This window comes from Gambusia affinis, linkage group LG10 (assembly GCF_019740435.1).
Source record: "Gambusia affinis linkage group LG10, SWU_Gaff_1.0, whole genome shotgun sequence".
NCBI lineage: Eukaryota > Metazoa > Chordata > Actinopteri > Cyprinodontiformes > Poeciliidae > Gambusia > Gambusia affinis.
The window spans coordinates 26,096,265-26,122,154 of record NC_057877.1 but is presented as its reverse complement, the minus strand read 5'-3'; the positions used below and the strand labels follow the sequence as shown (position 1 = coordinate 26,122,154).

Sequence of the window (25,890 nt, the reverse complement as noted above, 5' to 3'; positions counted from 1 at the left end):
TAACAACCTTTTCAGCATTTCAATGTTCTTCTTAGGCTTTCTAACAAACTATCATTTGATCCAGGTTTGTTAAACCAGGGAGAGAACTAAAACATACAGGATGCCGACCCTCGAGGACCGACTTTGGGCACCCCTCACCTAGACAGACTTTGGTATTGGATGTCCCTAACAGTAAGAGGCCACTCTGCATGAGAAGACACTCTAGAAGCATTCTTGACCTCGCCACGAGGGTCCAGAGAGAACAGAGGGAATGTGGGACACAAAACAAAGCGTAGAAGGTGAGATGAGGGTAAATAGGTTAGTCATACTCTACTGAAAGACATCTGCTTACAGGGTGTTACACAGACGTTTCTGGGTCAAAACGTGTTTATTTTGTTTTGAATAAAAATCTATCCGAACCTTATGGGCCATATGTGAAACTATTAATCTTCAAATGTTAAATAATAAATTAACTATTATAAATAAATTTTTTTGGAATGCTGGTACTACTGTGTCATCTGCTGCACTCCTCTTGAGCATTGTGCAAAGACCTCAAGAGGGTTAATCAAAGTTTAGATGTAAATAATATTGAGAAATTCCATATGGGATGCCCTTTACATCAATTTTTTCCAATAAATACGTCAAAACATGGACAGATGTACTTTTAATCTTTTTGGGATTCTCTATGATTTAAGTATGATTGGTTGAAATAAGATAAGAAAAGCACATGTGCCGATTTTTAGTAATTAAGACATGATGAAAAGAGACAAGCCAAAGAAATGACTGAAGGGAAAAATTCTTTTGCACAACACTGTAGATCCTCACTATATTTGCAGTTGTAAATTTTTGCCAAGCATGTGGGGCTCAGAAGTCAGTGGAGAAATGCATAAATTTTAAGCTTAATGTACTTTAATTGGCAGTGTGTCTGTGGGGAATGTTTTAAACCATTGATGGGTTTTTGACAAAACCCATCAATCTTTTTTTTCCTTAAACCAAAATGAGAATAAAGTTACATTTGAAAAAAGAATTTGCTTTCAGCATGAGCCCACCTGCTGGTGTCTTCTGACAGGAGCTTGGCTTTGACTTTAACACTGTATGTATGGCAGAGATGTGAGCTTAGGTTATACTTGTACATGCTGCAATAAAATGTACAAGTATATGCTATTGTACATGCATATGTACAATATGTGTGCATATTGTACATATATGTACACATACGTGCACATATGATATGTGTACATATATGCATATGATGATATATTATTATTATTATTATTATTATTATTATTATTATTATTATTATTATTATTATTATTATTATTATTATTATTATTATTTTATGGTAGCATCTTGAAAATAATTATGTTCAACTATGTTAATACAAAACGGAATTGGTCCTAGATTTTACAGGTGTGAAAGTTGGAAATGACTTTAATTTTAGTCTTGTCTGCATCTCATAAATTTGTCGTACCTCAGTTATTCAGCTGTGTGTATAGTAACTATGTGTTGACTGCAGCCCCAAAGCACCATAAGCAGCAGGAGGCATGTGTTATATAGTTATGTGAATCATATTGCCACCAACTGTACTGCCTGTACAGACCTTATGTCTGAACAGGTGAATCCATTTTGGGTGCTTCCTATATCCTTTTTTCCAATGAATATATCAAACTTGATTTAATCATTTTAACCCTCTTGGTTTCTCATGATTTTTACTGCCACTGCACTTATCTTGATTAAAATAAGATGACTGTTGCATCTGGGATTTTCAGCAATGTTAGAAATATTTGGATGTGTTTAAAGCAAATTTCACAAATTCTTACAAAATCAGCTACTGGTCTTATAGGATGTAAAATCTTATAATCTAATGAAACTAAAATTTACGTTCCCAATCTGAGAAGTAACAAAATGCTATAAATTCTACTCTGGGCATAAAAAAAAACAATCTAGTTTAAAGGTAGTTGCATATTGGGTTTTAGGAGACAACCTTTTCTAACTGGGGACAAACAATGTATCGGAATCATTGTATTTGTATTGATACATTGATTATTGGTCAGATAGGTAAGAATGTGGCAGTACTGATTGCCAATTTTTATTTACTTGTTATTGCTGTTTGCTTAGGAGCCTCCAAAATGAGCCAACTATTGTGGATATATGGATGGATGGATAGATGGATGGACAGTTTACATTTTACATGACATCTTAAGGACTTTTTCATGTAACTTGTTTTTTTTTCCTCCCTTTCAAATAAGTCTGTATTTAATTACAGCTAGAAGTGGATGAAAACGTTTGTCTCATTCATTCTTTCTTTCTTTTGATTTAAATTTGAACAAGACGTTTAGTTGCAAATGTGTCAGCACATTTAGAAGATACCATACAGTTGAGTGGTGAGGCAGCATAAACACACTTTGGGTCACATTATTTCAAGTGATGTCACAGGAAATACTTGAGTGTGGGAAGAAGGGAGTCTCATTTATTATACAAAATTCCAAAGAAGAAGAATTCTTCCAACAAGATCCATGAGATAAGAAAAAAGGTATTCAAAAAATATTCATCCCACTGAAATAGACCCAGCTTTTTTACTGCATATATGACCTTGTTGGAGGAGAGACTCGCTCATTTTTCATAAAGGAATGTTTTGATGGACTCATTTAGATGAAGTTGATAATGTTCGATGAATCACTGATTGCACAGGAAAAATATGCAACACCCATTGATACTCCACTGAAATGACACACAGAGACAAAAATGTGCTAATTAAATGAAAAACAAGCATCTTACCCACCTGGCTTCCTCTTCATTATCTGACTCAACTATGTGTTTTTCATTTTGCAGAAAACAGTTGCTTGATTCCTACTAAATAAAACCAAAGGTGTTCGGCAGTTCAGAAATAGAAATGAAAAACAGCTGGGTTTTTTTTCCTACCTGTAGTTATTATGCTGCATGCTGTGACTTTTAGAAGATTTAAGAAACAATCAAAGGATTTGTGAGCACAGCTCGAAGCATAGAAGCACGCTGTGTTTGGCTGTGTAAGTGGAGCAATAATGAATGATATCTGTTAGTTACACCTCAGTACACCTCAACAAGACTGTTGATCACTTGTGGTCCCTACAAACCATACTTTTTCTTCATCTGAGATTGTCCTCATGCTTAGACACACCTTGGAAGAATGCTGGGTGGAGACTGTGCCTCTTTGACAACTGAAAGAAGTGCATGTAGTGTAAGGAGCACCTTCCACCCTTCTACTCTTCGGACATTAGGAATGACCCTTAGGTTGTAAGTTTAGGGTCAAGAAAAAGCCAGCTAATATCTCTACAAGCCCCACACATCCTGGACACAAACTGTTTAGACTTTTACCTTCAGCTTGGGACTATTTTCAAAAACAAACTGCTACAGAGAGATTACTGTGTTACACTAACTGGGGTTCCCACCTATTCCCACCTAATTTTTTATTTTTATCACTCATCAAATTGATATACTTGTTTGAAAACAACATGAACACTGAGAGCAAAGTAAAGATAAACCAAATTTCTTGTTTCTAGGCCAAAAAAGCTGATTCTGATTCTGGTATTTTTTCCACAAAGCTCTGCCTGTGTTGTGCGTAGGAAATTAAATCCGTGGATTGTCAAAAGGGAGAGAAGGATCTCTGACCCCCGCTGCATTATCTGGAAGCACAAGCAGTGTACCTGGATGACCTCATGGTTCGGTGTTTGGTGGCTGAGGAGAAGCAGAAGCAATGTTACCCAAAATCACTCTGAGCAATGGGCTGAGGTCATAGTGAGATAGGGCTTGTGGAAACACTGATGCGCACGGTAACATGGAAAGTACTCCCAGAGGAACCCCAAAAAGCAGGACAGTAAAATCTCTCATGGCGGTCCGACAGGAGAGCAGACTTAATGGCAGCGTTTTGTGTTTAGTAGAGATGATATGGAGACAGAATGTGGATTTCCTCTCATTTTACTTCAGGTGATTCACAATAAAATACATCTTAATGTTAAGCCGGTGGTATGCTTGAACTTTGTCCTTATAAATTTATGAAATGCAGGTGGTTCTGAAACAGGAGGAGAGGAGGAGGCATTTCTTGAGTTTGCAATGATCTTTTGGCATGCTTATTTTCCCTGGTCACAACCTTGTAAAACTTTTAACGTGCTTCCTACTAAATGACATCATGATCCGGCTCATTTAAATGATGTAATGGCAACCTGGAGGATAGAAAGTGTTTAGTTACCAATCTCAGGTACTGAGATCTCAGTAACTATCTTAATTATGTTGAAAAGTTGAACCTGTACAATTTCTTAATTATATTAAAAATTTATCTTTTAAAAACTGAGTCTTATCATTGCATTGCTCTGTACAAAAAATGGCTTGAGGTAGCGATTTTCCAATTTGGAAATATTGTCCTCAGTCTCAGTCTGAGTGATCAGACTAGGATTTCATTGAAATTTGTCTTGATTTGTAAAGTCAGAAATTCAGCAGCTTTACAGGGCAGTGAAAAAGGATAAAACATGACATCAGTAAAAAGTGATCTACATCAGTACTGGGAATGGGTCCCACTTACCTGACTCACCTGTGATGTTGGTGATGTGTTAAAACAGGGCAGCATTTATATAGCGCTCCAATACAGTTAGTTCAGCTTCAATGTTCTGTCAACACAGTAAGTCCAAATATCCAAGTCAGTCTGCCCTTTGCTGTGGAACATCATAGTTAATGGTGGAAACAACTTAAGGTTTGGTTTAGGATATGTACAAAAAAAAAACAAAATAAAAAATCTGAGATCTTTAGCACAGTTGCCATATGCACATATGCTACCTGTACACACAAACAAAAATACATGTTTAATAACTGGCAACTGAAGGCTTACTGGATGTGTGGCTATGATAAAATAACAAATCACTTCAATACTAATCATTTGAAAGTGGCTTGATTATAAGACTGTGATCTGATACTTGGGTGTGAATCATTTTCTTTAAATGTTTGTTTTGTTTCAGATTGAGGTGATGAAAGAGGCTCTAAAGGATCTAAATTTGAACATAGTGGAAATGACGGATGAGAATGCAACACTGGATGGAGGAGACGTTCTGTTTACAGGTAAGTTTCAGTTGCAATCTGAAATTTACCTCAGATTTTCATCTGAGGCTTTTCTTCTGTCTAATTATGGTCGACTTATAAGTCATCAAGGTATGTTGTAATCTAATTACTGTAAATATAAACTTGATCCAATAAAAACATGTCCTATCCCTTTCATTTAGGGAAGATTATGGTGAAAAAAAAGGTCTATGAAAAATGTTTTAAAAGTGACTTGCTCAGCTGTTATTGCTTGAAATATTTTAGGACAGTATGATGAATAAATACTGTCCTGCAGGGCACACCATTTGACTTATGCATATCACGTATAGTGCACCTTACTGTTAGTTAGCATTCTGGTGCTTCATTATTTTTAGAGTAAGATACACTAAATTAAATTATTCATGTTCACTTTAGTACACAATAACTTAGATGACCATTGATTTTCATGTTGTCAGCAAATACATTTCACGTCATTTAAAATGTATGCTGTTAGTTACATTTTTCAACAAGACACCTGCAGAGAAAATATACATCACTTTGATCTCAAGGTAAGAAAGTAAAACTATAAGTGACAAGTAAATGGGAAATTGCAGAAATGGATGACATAAAAGAGCTCCTATATTCCATATGCGAGCTGACGAGTCAGTGCCGTTGAGCATGTTTCTGTGTTTTTGGATTCTCTAGCAAAACATTCTTATGTGTGACCTCCATATCCTCATGCCCCTGTGCACACACGGGAGTTTCATCTGTAGTAAAACTGTTTTGTACCATCCTGCGGATCACCTCAACTCACCACAGCTGTTAAATGTGTTAGGCAGCAGCCAACAAAACCAATGAACACACTCAAATCAGAAACATGGTGGTCTACATTACACTCAGAACATTGTGTTACACTCCGTGGCAATGTAAAATGTGGGTCAGTGGCGTCTTCACTGCATGAGCCAGATGGAAAAAGTACAGTACATCTAATTGAGTTTCTAGACATTGGCTCTGTGGTGTCTTTCTTTTCAGCTGAAATCGGTTTCACATGGTAGGGTAAGAAACATTTCCTGCTGGCAGGGCCCAGACTAATGGCTTATATTGTAAAGGCTCAGATGCAACATAAGGAACCCGTTCCTGAGCTCAGTGTGCGGCTGCATTCTTGCCGAGAGATTCAATGTTTTTTTAATATATATTTTCCACTATGTCTCCACCATTCATACTGAATGTAGCGAAAATTAAAGTGATAAAACTGCCTGATTTGTTGACTATTTCTGCTGACTTTGCAAAATTCTAATTTTAAGATGTTTTTTTTTTTTTTTTTTATCCAGGTCGAGAATTCTTTGTTGGTCTTTCTAAACGGACAAATCAGAGAGGAGCAGAGATCCTAGCTGATGCATTTAAGGTGAGTTTATGTTGTGTATCCATTAAAACATTTAGCATACCTTCTTATTCATTACTGGGGCACAAAGCCAACATGAGGTAAGACACAACCATGTACACACACACATCCTGGGGCAACCTAAAGTCATAATTTACCCTTAAGTGCATGTGCTTTACACTGTGGGAGTAAACTGAAGCACCAGGAGAAAACATACATGTGTCTGAACCAACTTCATTGTTGGTCCCTTAGGAGCCAGTTGTATTTAAATAAACTGAATAATGTAAGTGAGGAGCTCCATTACATTACATTCCTGGCTCGCTTGTAAATTGATGTTTTAATATCCTGAAGGGAAAAGAGAAGTTTCAGAATGAAACTTGAAACCTTTAACTTGATTGGTTGGTGAATCCAAAAAAGTCTGTTTTCAGCCAGGTAGCATTGTGCAAAGTCTAACATATTTTATTTGCTGTTGTTGCTGATCAGCATTATTGAAGCTGATGTTATTGACATAATTACACATCTGTAAAGAGTCCTTGTGATAATTATCTTTTAATGCCTTGGATGAAGCCTTAGCGGGCTTTAAAGCATTTTTAATCAACATTTGATGAAAACGTTTGCCAGTTATGTCCAGGATGATTAATAAAGCAGACAAAAAAAAAAGATTTTAAAAGCTGATGTGAAGGAGTAAACCTTGCATTAATTACCTTATGAACAATTTCCTCTTTTGTCATTATTATAAATCATCTTGTTTACTCTTGGCTGATGTGTTGCTAAACTGTTTATGTATGCCACTTAAGCAGATGTTTCTCACTAGACGCTGATGACTCATATTTGTAATTTGAACCTATAATTTGGGTTCAAATAATCCCTTCATAAGCAAGTTAACCTGTGTCAAAATTATGCTTTTGATTATAACATAAAGAGCCAGCCAATATGGCTCTTTATGTGATATCACATGCAATATCACAAATGTATGTGATATTGCATAACACATGCAATCGTGCTAATGTGGCACGAATCATTGGGTGAGAGGTAAGGTTCACTCTGGGCAGGATGTGGACAATTTAGAGACTGACTGCTGTGGGAAGCCAGAGTAGCCTGAGAACCATGCAGGTACAAGGAGATCATGCAAACTCCATATAGAAAGACCCCAGGCTGGAATTTGAACCTGTAGCTTCTTGCTCCAAGCAACATTGCTAACAGCTGCATCACTGTGAAGCCTCATATAAAGAGCCCATGTTTCTAAGTATTTAAGGTAATAATTATCTAACCTCTTGGAGCTATCTGCATAACTTAATGTTAGAGTGGATCAACATATAAAACAAATGCAACATTTGTTTTCTTTTTCAAAGCATGGCAAACTTGAGCATCTTAGTAACTTCAAGACATCTAAAATATGTTACTGCACAGAAAGTGGGGCCATTCACTGAGTTGTAGAGTCTGATTTGATGGGTCAAACATCATTTTGTGGTAAGTAAAGAAGCAACACCTATTGGCATAATTTTTTTTCTATTTTGTAACGTTTGGTATCAGAATAATTTCAGTTAATTTTTTTTTTTTCGCTTGATCATTATACCATGCTCACCAAAACCTGCATCTAGCACTTATGAAAATATGCCAAATATTTCTGCAACAGCAAGATTTATTTCTAGCAGGACTAAAGGCATGCCGCCTTCAAAAAGAGTCAGAGTGACTGATCTAATCCATCTCCTTTGCTGCCGGTATAAATTAGAGACACTTTCCGCTGCGAGCTTTTGTTCATCACATTTGGCCTCTCTCCGAGAAGGTGTAGCAAAGCTGAGAAGCATGCTGACAGGCAGATTCAGCGCTGGGTCATAATGTCAAGAGTTCAGCACATTACGGTAACTTGAACTGCCTTATTCTCCCCTTGTCCCATCTGTATCTGATTTGAGAACCTCATTACGGATTCCTCTGTGTTTTCTGTTATCTTTGATAAGATGGGACTAAATGATGCGTTCCTGGCAAATAACAAAAGCAAAAATTACTTAGCCATCAATTATTGTTTTTTCCACTTTTTATCTGATTGCTCCATCCTATCACTATTAGTTTTTCCTTTAATTATCAAATGAAGGATCATTCTGTTTCCAGGTTTGTTTAGTGCTACACAACTGCATGCAGATGTGAGGGCTCTTTGCTTTAAGGTTATTACAGATGTTGGGATAATGGTGTTGCTCATGGAATCAATTACTTTAGGAAGTAGTGCAAAGGTTAAATTATATATTCTTCTATTTCCATGTTGTAAAAGTGTTGATTTCTTATTTGGGGTATCTAGCAAGGAACCGTCGTACTTTCTTCTAAGTAGTAAAGAGACTCTTTTAGTTCAAAGTAAGAAAGTATCTCAGTCCAGATGAAAAGTAACTGTTTCTGCTTCTTTGTCACATTTATCTTGATAAGAGAAGAAGAATGGCTTCTATTTGTAATTTCACACAGACACTTCCTGTTTGTGGATAAGGAATGGAGAAAGAACATCCTGTAATTTCCATTGGTTCCCAGTTGAACCTATAAGCACACTCAAGAAAAATAGTTCAGGAGTATATCATACGTGGCTTTTTTTGGCATGATGGAGTACAAAGTGCCATACTTCAGTTTGTTTTTAGCAACAAATAGAAGCATTGTGCTTAATTTGAACTAACAATGTGCTACAATGTGGTTACACAGGAATTGACATAATGTCACAGGAAAATTTCACAATGGAGTCTATCAGGAAAACATAATGTTTGTAAGTTTGTGTAAAATCTACTAATTAAAAGAACAAAAAAATATTATATCTATGACTTCAAATATTTTGAAAAAATTTTGTCCGGCCAAATCCTGTGTTCAGGTTTAAAAATATTCCAGAAGTGTACTTTCAACATTCAGAAGGAAATTTCCATCCTGGTTTGTCAGGGTCTTGCTTCTTAAATAAAGTTGATGGAAATATAATGTTTTCACAGGCTATGCAGTAAATTTTATAAGCGTAGGTCACATTTTAGCTGGTGTTTCAGCCTATCTTTCCAAAATCAACAGCTGAAGGCTTAAACATGAATCTGTAGGTCCTAAAGTCGTACCTCTGAAATAATTCTATTATAGAAGGGATGTAATCAAAGTTGTTGCTTTGAATACATGCTGCGAAGGATTTTGAGAGATTTTAATTCCAAAAAAGTTTATATTTAACTTTATCTTGTAAAAACTTATTAGAAGCATTGTGCAGAAGTGTGCTGATTCAGGTTTCTATCCAGATGTTTCATTTTCTCTCTTTTCACAATATTGAATTCAGCAATCTGTTCATCCACGAGTTTAAGTTAGGGAACTATTTGTGTCACTGCTGTTTGGCTAAACATGTTCTTCTGCCAGTTTTGTATGCACTGATTAAAGATATAAACAAACAAACAAAAAACAAACAAACAAAAAGAAAACAGTGGTGTAATTTTAGACAGAAAATAAAATATCTAAATTAAAATTTAAGTACAGTGTGGAGTCTTAAGAAATATTTGTATATACTATAATCTCAGATTCCACTGCTGGCAGCGTTTATAATTATAAAAGAAATGTAAACAGCTATTTATTGTAATTCATGTGTTCCATTCACACCTGTTCTGAAGTTTTCTTTCACAAATAAAAGACAGTTTACTGCCTTCATTCTTTACTTACAGACTTGAGTAGTTTCTACTTTCAAACACGCTAGACAGATGGAAATAAACTGTTTTCACTTTCCGCTGTGAAAATACAATTTTATGTAACTTCTGTTTTTCTAATAATAGTAATAACCCCATTTGGCAAGCAGACTTCCTGCAGCCAGCGAAAGTGGCTTGAATCAGGTTCTTACAAGTCCTGTGTAATCTTCCTGTGAGCCTGAGGATCAGTGACATCACCTCTCAGACACTTCTGCTGTTTCCACCCCTAAATGGTGTTACTTTATTATAAATGTACCCTCTCGAGAGCCTTAAACACTGTTATTATTATTATTATTATTATTATTATTATTATTATTATTATTATTATTATTATTATTATTATTATTATTATTATTATTATTATTATTATTATTATTATTATTATTATTATTATTATTATTATTATTACACCTTTGAAAAGTATTTTAACATCACTGATCCTATGTTTGACCGTGGAATGCATAGAGATTACTGAAATCATTTCCATCCTGTATGCATCCTGTGCTCTTGGAACTTATTTTATTTAGCTCCTATAATTGGATTGTGTTTCACAGGACTATGCTGTTTCCACTGTGCCTGTGCTGGAGGGGCTGCACCTGAAGAGCTTCTGCAGCATGGGAGGACCAGGGCTTATCATCATCGGCTCCAGTGAACCAGCTCAGAAGGCTCTTAAAGTAGGCAGCTGCTTATTCTACAACGTCGGTCGTGACACAAGTTGACAGATTGAACTTCTTTATAACTTTATACCTTGATGGAACCCTCTTACTGCAACCATATAAAAAAGCATTAATCCCTCTGCATTAATTCATATTCTCTGCTAATTCGCAGGGAATGCCTCTGGCATTTACTCTCCAGCTTTAATTGCAAAGGTTTTGTCCTCCTATTACACAGCTTGAGCTCATTACCGCATGAAAGGCTTCTAAATGGAAATTCACAGGATGTTGGGCGTCCAGACAAGAGACAGTTTTCAACCTGACAGAGACAGATTGGTGGGTTACACCAAGAGAGTACTAAATCTCAGCACATCCCGGCCCGAGAACTATCCCAAAAATTCACAACCATCTGCAAGTCAGTTGTTTGTTCATGCTACACTGCAGTGAAGCTCACGCACACACACACCCACACACACGCACACACACGCACACACACCCCTACACGTTGATTCTCTAATTCTATAAGTCCATACGCTACAGACACTAGATCATTCAGTACACTCTTGGTGTTCTCCTGTTCGGTGTGACAGCTCTTCTCCACCGTTGCTTTCAGAGTCAGAACTCCCCCTACAGGTCAAGCACATAATTTTTATTGTGTAAAATACTCATTTAGTGTATCTCTGCCAAAGTGTACACAAGAATAGAAGAATTTGTGAATAAGTACATAAGCTAATTACATTTATTTTCCAGCTCCAACTCATTAAGACTCCTGGCTGTTTGATCGCCCGCAGTAATTAGCTGCTGGAATGAGGAGTGGCCTTTAGCGATACTTAATAACAGAAGGTTTGCTTGCTAATTATGGCTTACGTCACACTCTCTTGCAGCAATTAGCTTCTGTTTTAAAGGACTTTTAGCATCCCAGCATCTGCAGTTAGGTGATATTATGTCTGTGAGGAGAGGGCGCTCTTATGAATGCAGCTTTAATGAATTCGGACTGCTTGTTTTGGATATTGATGCTGGTCTCATGACAATACAGGTCTTCCTCTGCATACTTATGAAACAAACCTGAAGCTCAATGGATTCAGTTTTTTCTATAGAGAAAGAAAATGTTAAATAGAAATTTTATGGAAAGTTCCACTTAAACCTTTTCACATTTTGTGCCTTTTTAGACACAAACTATAGTGATGTTTTAATGGAAATTTATGTCACACAGATGTACTCAGTGTCGCATGTGAAGTGTAAGAAGAAGAGTTGTTTCTAAAATGGTTTCTTCTTTTCAAGATCAGTCAGATTTGATGGACAACATTTTGCATTGCAATTTTTAACCCTTGCTTTAAATCAGTGGTTCCCAAAGTGTGGGGTGTGCCCCCTGGAGGTGGCGCAGTGCCATTGCCGGAGGGGCACGGGAAGCAGTATGGATGAATGGAAAAAAAAAGAAAAACAAAACATCTTTAAGATGGTTTGCAGTGTGTTTTGTTGCAACCTGAAGTGTGTAATAAACTTCAGTGGAGTTTGAAAACAAAATATGTGTATAGGTTTATGTCTGGTTGAACAATGTGTGTGTGCCCAGTTGATTTTTTTTTCTGGTTTTTTTTGGGGGGGGGGTTATTGTAATCTATAGAAGGGGGGGGCAGAAAATCTTTGGGAACCACTGGGGGGGTCCAGAAGAGAATCTTTAGGAACCACTGCTCTAAATTAGTAGTTAGATTTAGGTCTGGACTTTGACTGAGAAGTCCTGATGTCCTGCCAGGAGATGTGGTTCAACTGTAGTAACTGTAATCTTTTTTCAGCCTCTATCCAGCTGTCTTCTGTGTTTAAACTGTATTTAGCTCCATCCATTTCTCATCAATGCTCACAGCTTCCATGTGTTGTCGGTTCGTTTTTGTGTGATGGGTTGAATAGCACTTTGTGTTATAGGCAGGGTTACAATCTAAGCCTGCTTTGAATATTCCCACATGTGTTGTGTTCCTCTGTCTAAACGATGCTGTTTGTTCACTTTATAGATGTTTTCTCCCTTGTTTTATGCTTTTCTACCACAAAAGATTAAGGGAATTAAATTTACCCCTCATAACTTTTGTTAAATATCTATTATAGGATTTTTCAAAATAAATTTTTAAAAACCACCACTTAGAATTTAATTTAACTAAAAAAATATGTAAAACAGTTACAAACGGAGGATGGATGCATTTTATTATTTAGGATGTTTATTTGTGAAAAATTATGTAAAGTTTTCAGCTTTATGACAAGAAAAATAGGGAGCAATAAACTACTTGTAGTTTTAGTTTCATTCTATTGTGTAAATTTCCTGCAGTTATTTTATAAAAAACACAAAAACCTATAAATCCTGCATTTTTTGTATTTATCTTTAAAAACATTAGTTGCTTCTTTGTAATTTTTAGCCAGAACCAGTGAGTTATGTCCAAAGAGCCTCTTAAGCCACAGGCAGCAGATCCTGGGTCTAGTGTATAAAATCCCTGAAATTTGTCCCTGAAATGGGAAAGAAATGTGATAAAGTTCATGGGGCATAAATACTTTTGATAAAACACTGTGGTTTTCTGATGCTTAAATAAGCTGACGGCTTTGCTTTTGCCTATGCAACAAGACTCAGAACTGTGGATCTGTGTTTAGCTCTCATAGGAATGGGAGTACACACTGATTGGACCGATTTCGTCATCTATCTGCGGCCGTCAATTCCCAGCTTCACCCACAAAGTCATCATCCTAAAATACAACCCCTGTCACAGGCCTCAGCTCCCACTCCCTGTAATCACACATACACACTAACCACGCCCTGCAGCAGACTGCCAGCAGGTTTGACATCATCAGTCACCACTTCACATAGCCCTGCTTGATTTATGAGGTCATCCCTTCCCACTGGTCAGCATCTGATCTCCACCTCAAGGATGCTAACATGCTTCAGTTTTCAAAGATGATGAGTTGACCACACACTAAAGGTCAGATTGAGCCAAATTGAGAAATGTTTTCATATTTTGTCAACATGACTAGAGGTTTTTTGCTCCCCTCTGTGCTTTCTGGAAACAATATATATATTTTTAAGTTTTAATATTTCTTTTTACTGTTTTATAAGGCCAAGATGTTAATCTGTAAAAGTAGGTACTTTAGTGTACACAGATTAGAAAAATCCTCTTGCTTTTAAGCAATATAACTATTGTTTCACCACAGCTCCATATAACTGTAGTATTTACCAGAAGGACAGTAACTAACTGTGTTCAGCAAGAAAACTCTGGCATTTTTTCTCAGGATTTTGTTGGAGCCGTAAGCAGAATTTACTTCATGTGTTGCTGTTGCTTAGTGAAAAGGAGAGTTGTAAAACTTTTAAAGGCACCATGGGAAGTTTTATAAATATTCATACCAGGGTTCAAAATGCAGATTATGCTGATTATCACAGTGGAGAGCATCAGATCCAGTAAATTGTGAGACTCCTTGTTATCTGCTTGCCAGTTCTTTGCCCAGAAGGGATTTAATTACTTTCTTGTAAATATTTAGATTTACCACCTTTGACTGGGCACTTTATGCTGCCCCGGTAACCACTCTCTGTATTAACTGGATCTAAGCCAGTGTCCAGGCAAGAGTCAATGTTTATTTGCATGAGACTTAGACCTCAATTTGCAGCTAGGATGACTATATTGAACTTCAGGCCCAAGGTTTTATTTCATAATTTTCGCCTGGGATTCAGTCCATTTCTAAATTATTTGAGTGCAAAATTAAGAGTCACTCTGATTAAGGTTATGCCATTTGGAAAATAACATGATGTTTGGTGGAATCAAGGTTTAGTGCTGTGATTTTAATCCCTCTTTATAAGAGGGAGCACACCCACTCATGACCTGAGTATTTACCTGTTCTGGTTGCACATAAAGAGATATTTTCACACAAACTGCCTATACTTAGCAATTTGGAAATTATTCTTGCACCATCAGTTCATTACAGGGTCATAAGTTGCCAGCTTTCAATTCTGTTATATGCATGGAATTATTAGTTGCCTTACCTTTTGCTAGTCCATTTATTAAATATTAGATTCCTTATTATTCGTTTTTAGCATTTTTGCCCCAATAATATTCACTTTAATAAAACATTTATTAAAATTTAACTAAACCCTGTGAGTAAGCCAAATACCACCCTCAGATTTTTTTTTTATTCCACAAAAGTGGACAGAGCCAAGAGACGAGGGACTCTGTCAAGTTAAGGGGGTTAAGCAGGACTGTTGCCAATGTCTCAACTTTGTTGATATATTTACCAACTATTCAGACCCCTTTGAAGTTTTGTTTTCTCTTTTATTCAAAAAGGCAACTTTTTTTTGTTATTGAAGATATATAAAGCACCAAACACCACCTGTCCTGACTGTGTGAGAAGTGAGTACTGCTGTCAGTCCTTCCTACTTCCTAACCACTGCAATGAGTCTCACACAGCAAGCCACCTGCAGTTAGAGCAGAGGAGGCCTATTCTACTCTGTGTACACATTGCAAAGTAATAGCACATGTAGATAACTGAAAATCACTATCAATCAATGCACACCACAATTGCTTTTCCAACTCCATCTCAGGACTGTGACAGACATCAAACAAGCTGTGCCATTGTAAGAGATGAGAAAATTCAACTGCAGTATCTACTTCTCAGCCCAATATGACAGCACTAGAATGGTTTTCAACCAAATATTGGAGAATTATGCAAATTTACATAAAAATAACAATTTGCACAAAAGCATAAAAATGGCACTCTTATGGACCAATTTAGACAACTTTTCTAAAAAAAATTGAAGTCTAGTTCTTTTAGAGAAGTGACAATTTGTCTTACACCTCCTCTTTAAAAGTTGTATTTATTACTCTCTAAATACATTGTTTTTTTTCCCTTAATATTATTGATACAACTGATCCACTTCCTGTGAGCTGTCTAGGTTGTGTGTGTATGCGTGCGTGTGTTTGCGTGTGTGTGTGTGTTAGTAGAGAGTTAAATTAAAACTTGACCAAATGAAAACATTGTGCTTTTCATCAGAAAATAATCTATCGCTCCTTTCTTAAACACTTGGCTGAGTTCAAAGAATTTCCAAAAATCACAGTCAAAATATGAGAAGGCAGGCTAGTGCATGCTGCTAAAATGTCATGTGCTGCTATTCAAAATGCAAATCAGTAGCGAGTATGGCCCCCACATGTTTGTAGAGATCCAAATGTTTCTGTTGCAACGTCACGTGCTGCCAAGGTGCACAGAGATGGACAAAAAAATATATATCTCTTGAAGAAAAGAGATATTCATCCACAGATGTTCTGCTCATAAACCTGCTTTACTTCTAGTCATAACATCCTCAACACTCTGACTTTTACTCAGCAATATGACCATCTTCTTTTCCTGGCCCCCACTTCTTAGCCTCTCATCCCACCTTAAGCTCCTTCTGATTACATAAAAACATGACAACTGCTGAGAAGGAATGTCTGTCTGCTCCTGTGTTCTCCATTAAGACCCCCCCCCTCAGTCACCCATAGCGGTTTGGCGAATCAAAGGATGCTGAGCTGCTTTTGGAATTGTGGGCTCGAATCTGAGTCAAGGAATCTGAGTGGAAGTCGGTTTTGTGTCTGTGTTTCTATCCACTGTGTGGACTCTCAAATTTATATCAAAATGTATGTTTCCTCATCAGATTATGCAGCAAATGAGCGACCATCGCTATGACAAACTGACGGTGCCAGATGACATTGCTGCCAACTGTGTCTACATGAATCTTCCCAACAAAGGACATGTGCTTCTTCACTGCACAGCGGAGGAGTTTCCAGAGAGTGTGAAGGTAATATTCATCTCAAATCCCATACTTACTTTCTCTCAAATGCACAATTACACTGTCATCAAGGATGCAAACAGTAACACCTGCGGTAGGAAGGACCACCATCAGGACAGCCAGATTGGCTTGGCGGCTTAGACTTGAGGAGAGGCTGTCTATGTTACATTTCATCCTCCCCAGACCTCTGAGCTACATAGTCATTTTCCTCTGACCACAGCGGGCTTTTTTAAACAAAAGAAGCTGCAATTTTCAATGAATTGAACTGTTGTGGACCAGGTTTGGACAAGTCTAAAACCAAGAAACACCAAAGCGTTTTACCTTCTCCATCAAAACTTGAGTCATTCTTTGAGGCGGGTCCAAATGGATGTTTTCAGTGACAATGAATCAAATCTAATTTTATACACAAAAGAGTTTAGTTATAGCGATTACACTGAAAGTCTCCAAACTTTTACATCTTTGTTGAGAGGTGCAGGTTTTTATTTTTATTCCATTTTGTAGGTCTTTCAGCTGTGTCATTTCTGGTTTGAAATCCTAAACATTTAAACTAAAACCTTTACTTGACTACTCTAAGCGGAAAAATAATTACTTGTTGTTTCAGACAGGTACCACCCAAAAGATGATAAACTGTTTAAAGAGTACATTGTAAGAAAATATTTTTCTTGATAACTTTAAGAAAATTATTTTAGTCCCCCCAAAGATTGGACTTTATTGAATGGTACAATTCCAAAGTTTAAATTTAAACATTTTATTCTCAAAAGTCTGCACAGTACTATTATTTAAAAATGTATAAATAACACTGACCATTTTCAACTGCTTTTATTGTTGAATAACCCATCCATCCATCCATCCATCCATCCATCCATCCATCCATCCATCCATCCATCCATCCATCCATCCATCCATCCAACCAACCACCAGCCATAAAACATCTTTCATTTGATTTTCTAGATTGAAGTGAACCAAATTGATTTTGTTACCCAACCAGGTAGTCCTTTTGATTTGTGAGCCTCTTCTTCACAAGAAACACCATTTCTACCAAGCTTGCCAATGACCAGAGGAATGCCATAAAAAAAAAAAAACAATCTTTAAAATTGTTTTATTTTATTGAATCACTCGTTGTTTAAACCCTAAGAAAATATGTTTGCACAGTCACTTGTCTAGAAACATACACGGCTAAATGTTTCCCACAAATATATAGTACAGTAGCATTAAAGTCTCAAACGGCTTATATTTAAGGAAAATTGTGTCTCTGACCCATGACACGTATATTCCATGTGGCTGCTTGACATGAATTATGTGTTATTTTCTCCATTTGTCTGCTGGGTCAGGGAAGACTGAGCAGTAGCTGTGTTATTTTGATTCTTTGGGGTGACTCCAAATCACAACAAGTCACAATGGTTCTCACAAGATTAAACCTGGCAACACACAGTCTGCAGAGACAGTGTTCAAACCTCAAAATGTACTCTGTGGTTAAAGGCCCAATCCTTGCCAGCTATTTTTAGAAGGAGGAATTCACAAAATGATGTGTCTTTGGACCTAAATCCGCAAAGAAGTCTCTGTTTTTTTCCAGGAAGATTGGCTGATGGGATTTAGCTTGAGCATGATAAAATCTATTTGTGTATATAATGCTGCTTGCTTTGGGAGTACCTTTAACAGTCTATTTGGATAGGTTTGTGAAGAATGTACAGTGCCTTGCAAAAGTATTCCTCCAGAACCTTTTTGCCATCAGCCTCAAACGCCAATAAATTTTACAGCAATTTTTCTGGTAGACCAACACAAATTACCACATTACTGAGGGGTAAAAAGGGAACTTCTGTGAACTAAAGCCTCATGAAGACTAAGAATGATGCAAGGTCATGGGTGAAGTTGTGGAGAATCATAAGGGGAGGTTACGGTATATAACAATATCCCAAGCTTTGAACATGCTATGCACCACTACTCAGTTCAATGCAATGATAGTACTATTCAGAAAAGCAGGTAATAGGCTGATAGAGACTCAGAAGGAGCTTCAAAGATCCACAACTCAGGTGGGAGAGTTTGTCGCAATTTGAGACTGAACACAATAACACGCCATGCATTTTTATTTCTAATCATTTCTGAAAACCATGTATCGTTGTTTTTCTCACATTACCCCAAGTTGAGCTGGTCTATCGCATAAAACCCCCAAGCATTTACATTTGTGGTTTACAATGTCTAAATATAAGCTCAAGGATTAACACACAAGGCACTGTTGCTGATTTGTGACACAGTTTCATCTATGTTGTTCAAGCATACCAGAAACTATTACAAAGTCTACTTTTTGTTCCATATTTGCACATATATAAGATTTTCTAACTTAGGGAAATATATTAATAGCATCAGATGCAGTAAAACAGCAGGAGCTGCTTAATCAGAGCAGACTGTCATGTTTTGTGTAGTGGGTCTGGAGTTGGTACGTTTCCCAGGGGAAATTTTTGCTTGCGCTTCCTGTGAGCTGTAGAGATTTGTCTACATAATCACAGAGGCACTCTGCAAGACATCTGCCTCCAAACACTGTCTGCCCTGACCTCCGCTCTATTTTTAGCTGCTCGTGAAGTTACATAAGAGTTCCACACAAACAAAACCAGGGGGTTATGAGAAGATTGGTGGGGTATGACAGACTGAAGATCTGGCATATGAAAGGGTTAGCTATGTCTTGGAAGTCCGGAGTTAAATAAATGAAGCATACAAAAGTCCCAGTAACTTATGATCTTACTGTTTGGGACTATGTCAACCTGACCCAAAACATACGTCCTTACTGCTGTAATAATAGGCTTGATGTGATTTAAAAAAGAGGGAATATGAGGGCGAACAGGTTTGATAAACAGAAGAAAAGTCATTAATGTAAATGTGTTTCTAAAAGCTTTGCAAAGTCTCAACCTTTCCTGAAAAACCTTTTATTTGATAACCTAAGGGTAAGACTTTTTGGTGGCAGTAAAGTTATCCTCTAAGTTTTTTTCTTGACTGAAAATGGCACTAAGAAAATGAAAAACCCGTCACTGAAATGTTTACTTTTGTGCACAAGGAAATCAAAATGGCAAGATAAAAGCAAATGCCATTTTCAAATATAGACTTTTCAGTTTGGCTCTCTAATGCTTCTGGAGTTTTGGACAGTGCATGCAACTATGTCTCTTGGAGTATTTTGTATGGGTGTTGTGTTGGAGAATTAACGAGTGCTGTGTTGGAGCATTAGGTGTGAAGGTTGTTTTTAAGCTGTTCGGTCCTTGAATAGCCAAATTAAGATATGCCTCTGCGTTTTGGACAAAAAATGAAGTCTGTTCCCAATGCAGTTTGGAGACCCTCATGTCTTACCCTTGTCATGGATAAAATCTTAAAGTGTGGGGACAAAGGGGTCTGATTTGGAATCTCAGGCTCTGTTTTTTTGCCGATGATTTGATTTTGATGCCATATAGTTATCCTCAGGGAACTATATGGTTCCTGAGCTGAGATAAGAGTCAGCTCTTTTGCCCTACAGCTTGGCGCTGAGTCTCTTTTGCTGAGGAGTTGAGGTATCTTGGAGTCTTGTTAACAAGAATATAATGGAAGATGGATACACTGTCTTGGGTCTTATTAACAGTCTTAAGGGCTTGGGCTTTGTCTGTTGAGGAAAAGAATGAGCAGAGCCAAATAGGGAAATCTTGTGGTTTATGATGACTGTCTAACAGTGAAAAACTGATAGAACAAAATTTCGGATATAAGTGGCTGAAATGTGTTTCCTCCATAGGTTGGGTGGGCCTTAGTGAGAGGGAGAGGAACTCAATCATCCAGTGGGAGCTTGAAGTGGAGCCGCTGGTCCTCTGTTATGAGTCATTTGCGGTTGTTTGGGCATCCAATCAAGATGCCTCCCATTAGAGATTTTCTGGGCACCTGCCTGTGAGAGCAGACTCTTGGACAGAACTTGGTGAGACCTGGTGGATTTGGAACACCTTGGGTGTTGGGGTCCTGCTGATGAGCTGGATAGTTTAAGTAAGGGGAGGATAAGCAAAATACAATATATTGATGGACATATAGAAAACATAAATTCCTTTTTGTGGGTGTCTGTATTAAAAAAAGGTCAAGAAGTACAGAAGGATGGAAATGTTTGCAAATTTCAATGGAGAACTAATACTGCTGAACATTTTGAGCATTACAGATAAGTTCGTCATCGCATTCCTGTTGCCATGTAGACATTTCTTTTCAACAGACTGCAGTTAGGGACAAGTGAGCACAGGCAGATTTCCACAGTGTAGTAATTTAGACAATGCACAAAAAATGAATAATGTGAAAACTGTGTAGGAACATGCATTAACACCCTAGTTTCAAACACTACAATACTGTTTGTGAAAGGGGAGTGTCATTGTTTCAGTTGCACTGAGACCTGGCTTATGTTGCTGCATTACACAACATTCTAAGTAGTCATTGTGGTGACGTTAAAGATATCATCTGCATCAACAGAAGCTTTGTTCGCCATATTGCATCACTCCTTATAAGTGTGTTTAGTTGGTCCCCCTGGTTGTGCTTTAAGGCCTCACTTGATATCACTGTGGGGTTGAAGCAAAAGTTTAAAGAGAAAAATGTCCTGGTTTGGAAGTGCAGTAGGAAAACAGTGGTTTTCTTTTGGAAAATGGCCACTGTGTGACACATTACTTTACAAGGGTCTTTTGAGAACGCTGTAATAGTTCTCACTCCATTTTTTCTTCTTTTTTTTTTTGTTTGGAGAATTTGCTTAGAGACGAGAAAATGTTTAGAGCTGTTCTCTTGCTTAATATTTTGTCTCTCTCCCCTGGGATCTATGCCAACAAAAGAAATTAAACAATCACTTGTCTGTACACAAATAATTTTATTTTGTTTGTAAAGTTCATACCAGTTAATGCTAGAAATGACTGGTGGGAGCAGCATTTAATGTATTTATATAAAAAAGTTGAAGCTACAATGAGAAAACCCTTAGTTTGTTAACACTGGCAGAATTTAACTTTTCATATGAATAGTGCTAAATGTCCATAGAAGACATTTTGTGTACTTTGCACATTTGCCTGTGGCAGTTATGTGTTCCTCATACAACATCACTATGATTTACATTATTTTTAATTTGTGGAATATTGCAAACAAAAATAAGTCAGTTTTTGGTTTCTTTTTTCTCTGTCCTGTTTTCATCTAAACTACAGATAGTCCAACTAGCATCTCAGGTGATTGGGATTTATCCTGTAATCGGTGGGACCTCTCAGTTCTTGTCTCCTGGCTATGATGCTTTACTTGCTTTGCCTGCTGGCTGTGGTTAGAGAGTCCAGTGGCGCTGATTGCATAGCAGATGTGCTTGTATCAGACTGCCCCAGAACAGCTGTGGCTACAATGTAGCTTTCCAACATGAATGTGTGTATGAATAGGTGAACTGCCCTGAAATCCTCTGACTTGATAAAGTGCTATACAAATGCAGGCTATTTATCATCTTACCTTTGAAAAAGCACTTTAGCTTTATCAATGGTGGGCTGATGCCTAACTTCAGTGGTCAGTGAAAAATAATTGGGGTACACCATGGACAGGTTTTCAGACCATCACGGGACAAACAGTCCTAAGGGCAATTCAGAGAAACAAATAAATCTAAGATGCAAACTTTTGGGCTGAGGGGGACCAACCCAGAGTACCTGAAGAGAACTTGGAGTGTACTTTCTACTAGAAATGTTGTAATGTAAAGATTTCCTTTGGTAACGTGACTCTTGAATCACCACGATGGCAATAGCTGTCATGTCTTGCAAGCTTGTTATGGCTAGAATTTTTGCAGCATTCAAATTTTATATTTGCTTTTATTAAGCCATTTAGCATTTCTGAAATGAGACAAATGCACAAGATTTCCGGATAGGGTTGTACAAATCTGCTATATAGCTTGATTCACTCTGAGTTCCTATCAACCTGACTATCTGGCAAGATCTTCTAATTATTTATCCTAACTTGGATTATCCAGACACCTTTTTTTAATGCAGCTGAGCCACTGACTGAAATCCCACTTTTAAAAAACTGGGTCAGAAACGTAATGAACAGAATCAAATTCATAAGACATGTTTTCCAATTGAGCTAGACTGAATGTGGCATAATTTTCTAAATATTAAACATAACATGAAATTGAACATCTGTGCTGATTCTCTTGTCTTTGTGTCTTGCAGGTGTTTGAAAAGCTGAAAGACCACATGCTGATTCCTGTGTCCAATATGGAGAAAGTTAAAGTGGATGGAGCTCTCACCTGCTGCTCTGTGCTCATCAGCAAGAATCCAAGCATCTGAGCATGTTGAAAAGTGATCTTTCAGTGCATGGTAATCAGGCACTGCAGCTGGTATACAGCTTAATGTTCAACAAAAAGAGCAAGTTAGGGGACACTTTCAGTGGTTTTTATTACATAAAATCTAAAGGGAACCATCAGGTCATCTCTCCAGTACAGTGAAATTACAATAAGGCTAGTTAAAATGTGAGAGTAGTTTAGGTGATAAACATAAAACATCAGGTTACCAATGTCATTAAAAAAATAAAAATAAAAAAAAATCAAGATTGATAATCGAGCTCTTTTGCCCTAAAATTTAAAAGTGACAGTGTTCACTATGTAAACAGTGAACAACAGGACCAAAACGGATGTCTCTTATAATGTTAGATATTGTTTAAAATCAGTAGAGGAATGTTTGTGCCATGTTGATTTACATCCTTGAATCTTATGAGGATTCATAGCTTATGTATTGACTAACCTGTGAATACCGTTCAGTGTTTATCACCCTTACAGAAAACCTCAAGAAAATTAACCCAGATTCAACAGATTCCTATTTTGTCACTGTAAGCTGAAATATTAATAACATTGTTCTGCAGATCTAAAAGAAGATGCGTATAGAGTTAGCTTATATTGTTTACATGCACCATTTTGACTGTGATTTACCTTTTGTGTGCTCTTGTGCCTACGTAGTGTGAGTAAACTTACATTTTTAAAGAAATGTATTCTGGACCAACATCAAGAAAACCAGTTCAGCTGGAACTGTCACTTAAACCATAGTTTCACTTTTATTACCCATTCACAGCAAAATTATGACTGTTTCCATACACTTGGTGCTGAATCTAATTCTGAAAATACATATATATGTTTAAAAATGACAATGTAGCAAAACGCTTGAAAAGTCTTCTGGTATGATGATTGTAATCTTCTTTTTTAATCCATTCTTGTTTTGATGTTTAATTTTCTGCCCCTAAAAATCCATTATTATTCTTACTTTTAATAACTCTTGCTTAAACAAATTGCTTGTTAAAATCCAGTTTGCTATGTAATACTACACAACCACCAACAGTTACAGCATGTTTGTTGCAAAAAAAAAACAAAACAAGATTAATTAAAATATACTGTACATGCATGCAAAGATCATGAATGTAGTGCCTTGCATAAGAAATCACACACATTCAACTTTTTTCACATTTTAGTCATGTTGCAACCACAGATATTGCATTTCACTTTATGTAATAGAGCAACAGAAATCAGTGCATATTTGTGAAGTGGAAGAAAATTACACATGGTTTTCATTTTTTAAAGTAAAACTTTGAAGAGTTACATTTATTAGTATTGAACCTTCTTAACTCTGATACCTCCAAACAGCAACCAAGTCAACTAATTAGTTAATAGTGCCACCTTTGTGGGATTAAATTTCTACATTAATGCAGTTGTACCTTAAAGACCCAATATTAGACCCTTATCAAACAATCATGAAGATCAAGAAACACAATCATTTTGTTGTGGCATAAAATGCGGAGAAGATTATACAACCCCATGCCAACCTTTGAAAACCTCTTTTCTAAAGTTGAACAAACAATTTCCACTTCGACACAAGGTGTTGTCGTTGTCATACTGTGGCGTTGCTTTTTGTCATCTCTTACCAAGATGTGGTAAGAGATGATGGGGAATATGACTATAGCATAAGGCAGGGCAGTACTGGAATAAAAGCTGACTGGGATAGATATCAATGCATTGCTTTGTGGTAAAATATCACATACAATACAATGTAAATACATTAACATTTGTGGTTTTAACATGACAAAATGTAGAAAATACTTTTTAAGGCACTGTATGTTTTTATTGAAACCAACACAACCCTCCTTCCTACTTCTGCCAGTGCCTTTGTGGAAAATCAAGGATTTTTCTCCCGCTGAACGTCTCTGAGGTTGCTGCACTTTCTCCAACATCATTAGTTCTGCCTGTGTTTTTGATTACTCTGGATGTTTGTTGTTCTTGTTCGGCAGTTTTTCCATCAGAATCTGATGTATGCCATCCTGTCAGCACTCTCTGTAGCACAAATTTCAACAGGACCAAATGTGATTGCAGTCAGAGTTTTCAGGACCAGTTAACCACAGCCGTGTGATGAGCTTCCAGTAGAAGCCTACCTAATGTTGTTGCTGTTTAAGTAGCTTCATTTCCGTTGTTGGCGAATTCATGTTTGAAGCCTGTAAACATGACAACACGATAAATACAAACACGTGTTCTATAATAAACCACAACCCTGCATGTCCATCACATCTGAGGCAGCTCTGGTCCTCGGTGTGATTGTCTGTGAAAGTTGAGGAAATGACATCATGAGGTGACTCAACCTCCCCCCATAGACATTAGCGTATGGGCAAGTGGGCAGTGATGAAACATGGAAGGAATTCATGTCGGGAGGAAAAGAGGCTTGTGGAGTAAACACTGGTCCTTTTAAATTTTCTTCCTCTGTTGCCTGTCTCACTTTGAACACATTCTGTCTCCCACCTTTCTCCTAACGCCTCATGGACAACGTTGGGCTACTTTATGATTGTGGCATCATATGCCCTGGCAGACGTTGCTGATCTGCTGCTGGTGTGATAGCAAACAGTAGTTGGACTGGATAGTTTTCTTCTAATGTCTTAGCTGCAGTATAATGATTCTCCTTACAGACTGTAATTCAAAAATAATACAGCTAAATTGCAAAATTATCGAAATTTTGATTCAGGTAAAAATATTTTAAAGCTATTAAAACGTCAAACATGTAGGGTTTACATCCACTCCTAGTTGTTAAGGTGTTATTGTTCCATCTCAGGTGTTTTGGTTTTAATTCAAACTGTTGAACTCTATACTTGAGCCTTTTCCTCTTCTTTTATGAATAAATTAACATTAGCTTTCATCTGTGTTGTGAGTCATTTATTAACCTTAGAGTTGAAACTTCTTTTAAAACAAATAATGACATTTTAATCATCATATCTCATATGTGTATGCAAAACGTTCACAAGATCACAAAGCCTGAGAAAATGTGAGTGTATGATTTTAGTTCGGATTCAGTCCGTGGTCCCTCGAAGTCCCTCGTTGTGGCAGCACGTATCGGCAAGTTGATGTGTGCTGCCACCTAGTGGT

The 25,890-nt window shown here is 37.1% G+C and overlaps 1 protein-coding gene across 3 annotated transcripts in view; it reads left to right on the top strand.

Annotated features, from left to right (window-relative positions):
• The window catches only part of ddah1 (dimethylarginine dimethylaminohydrolase 1), a 71,043-nt gene extending 45,380 nt beyond the window's left edge, over positions 1–25,663 (top strand). For all 3 annotated transcript variants that reach the window (XM_044129946.1, XM_044129947.1, XM_044129944.1), the window contains 5 exons: positions 4,965–5,064; positions 6,354–6,427; positions 10,632–10,751; positions 16,377–16,520; positions 22,670–25,663. In XM_044129946.1, coding sequence (XP_043985881.1) covers positions 4,965–5,064; positions 6,354–6,427; positions 10,632–10,751; positions 16,377–16,520; positions 22,670–22,786 — 555 coding nt within the window. In that variant the 3' untranslated portion in view covers positions 22,787–25,663. The remainder of the gene's footprint in view (positions 1–4,964; positions 5,065–6,353; positions 6,428–10,631; positions 10,752–16,376; positions 16,521–22,669) is intronic.
• Positions 25,664–25,890: the final 227 nt, after the last annotated feature.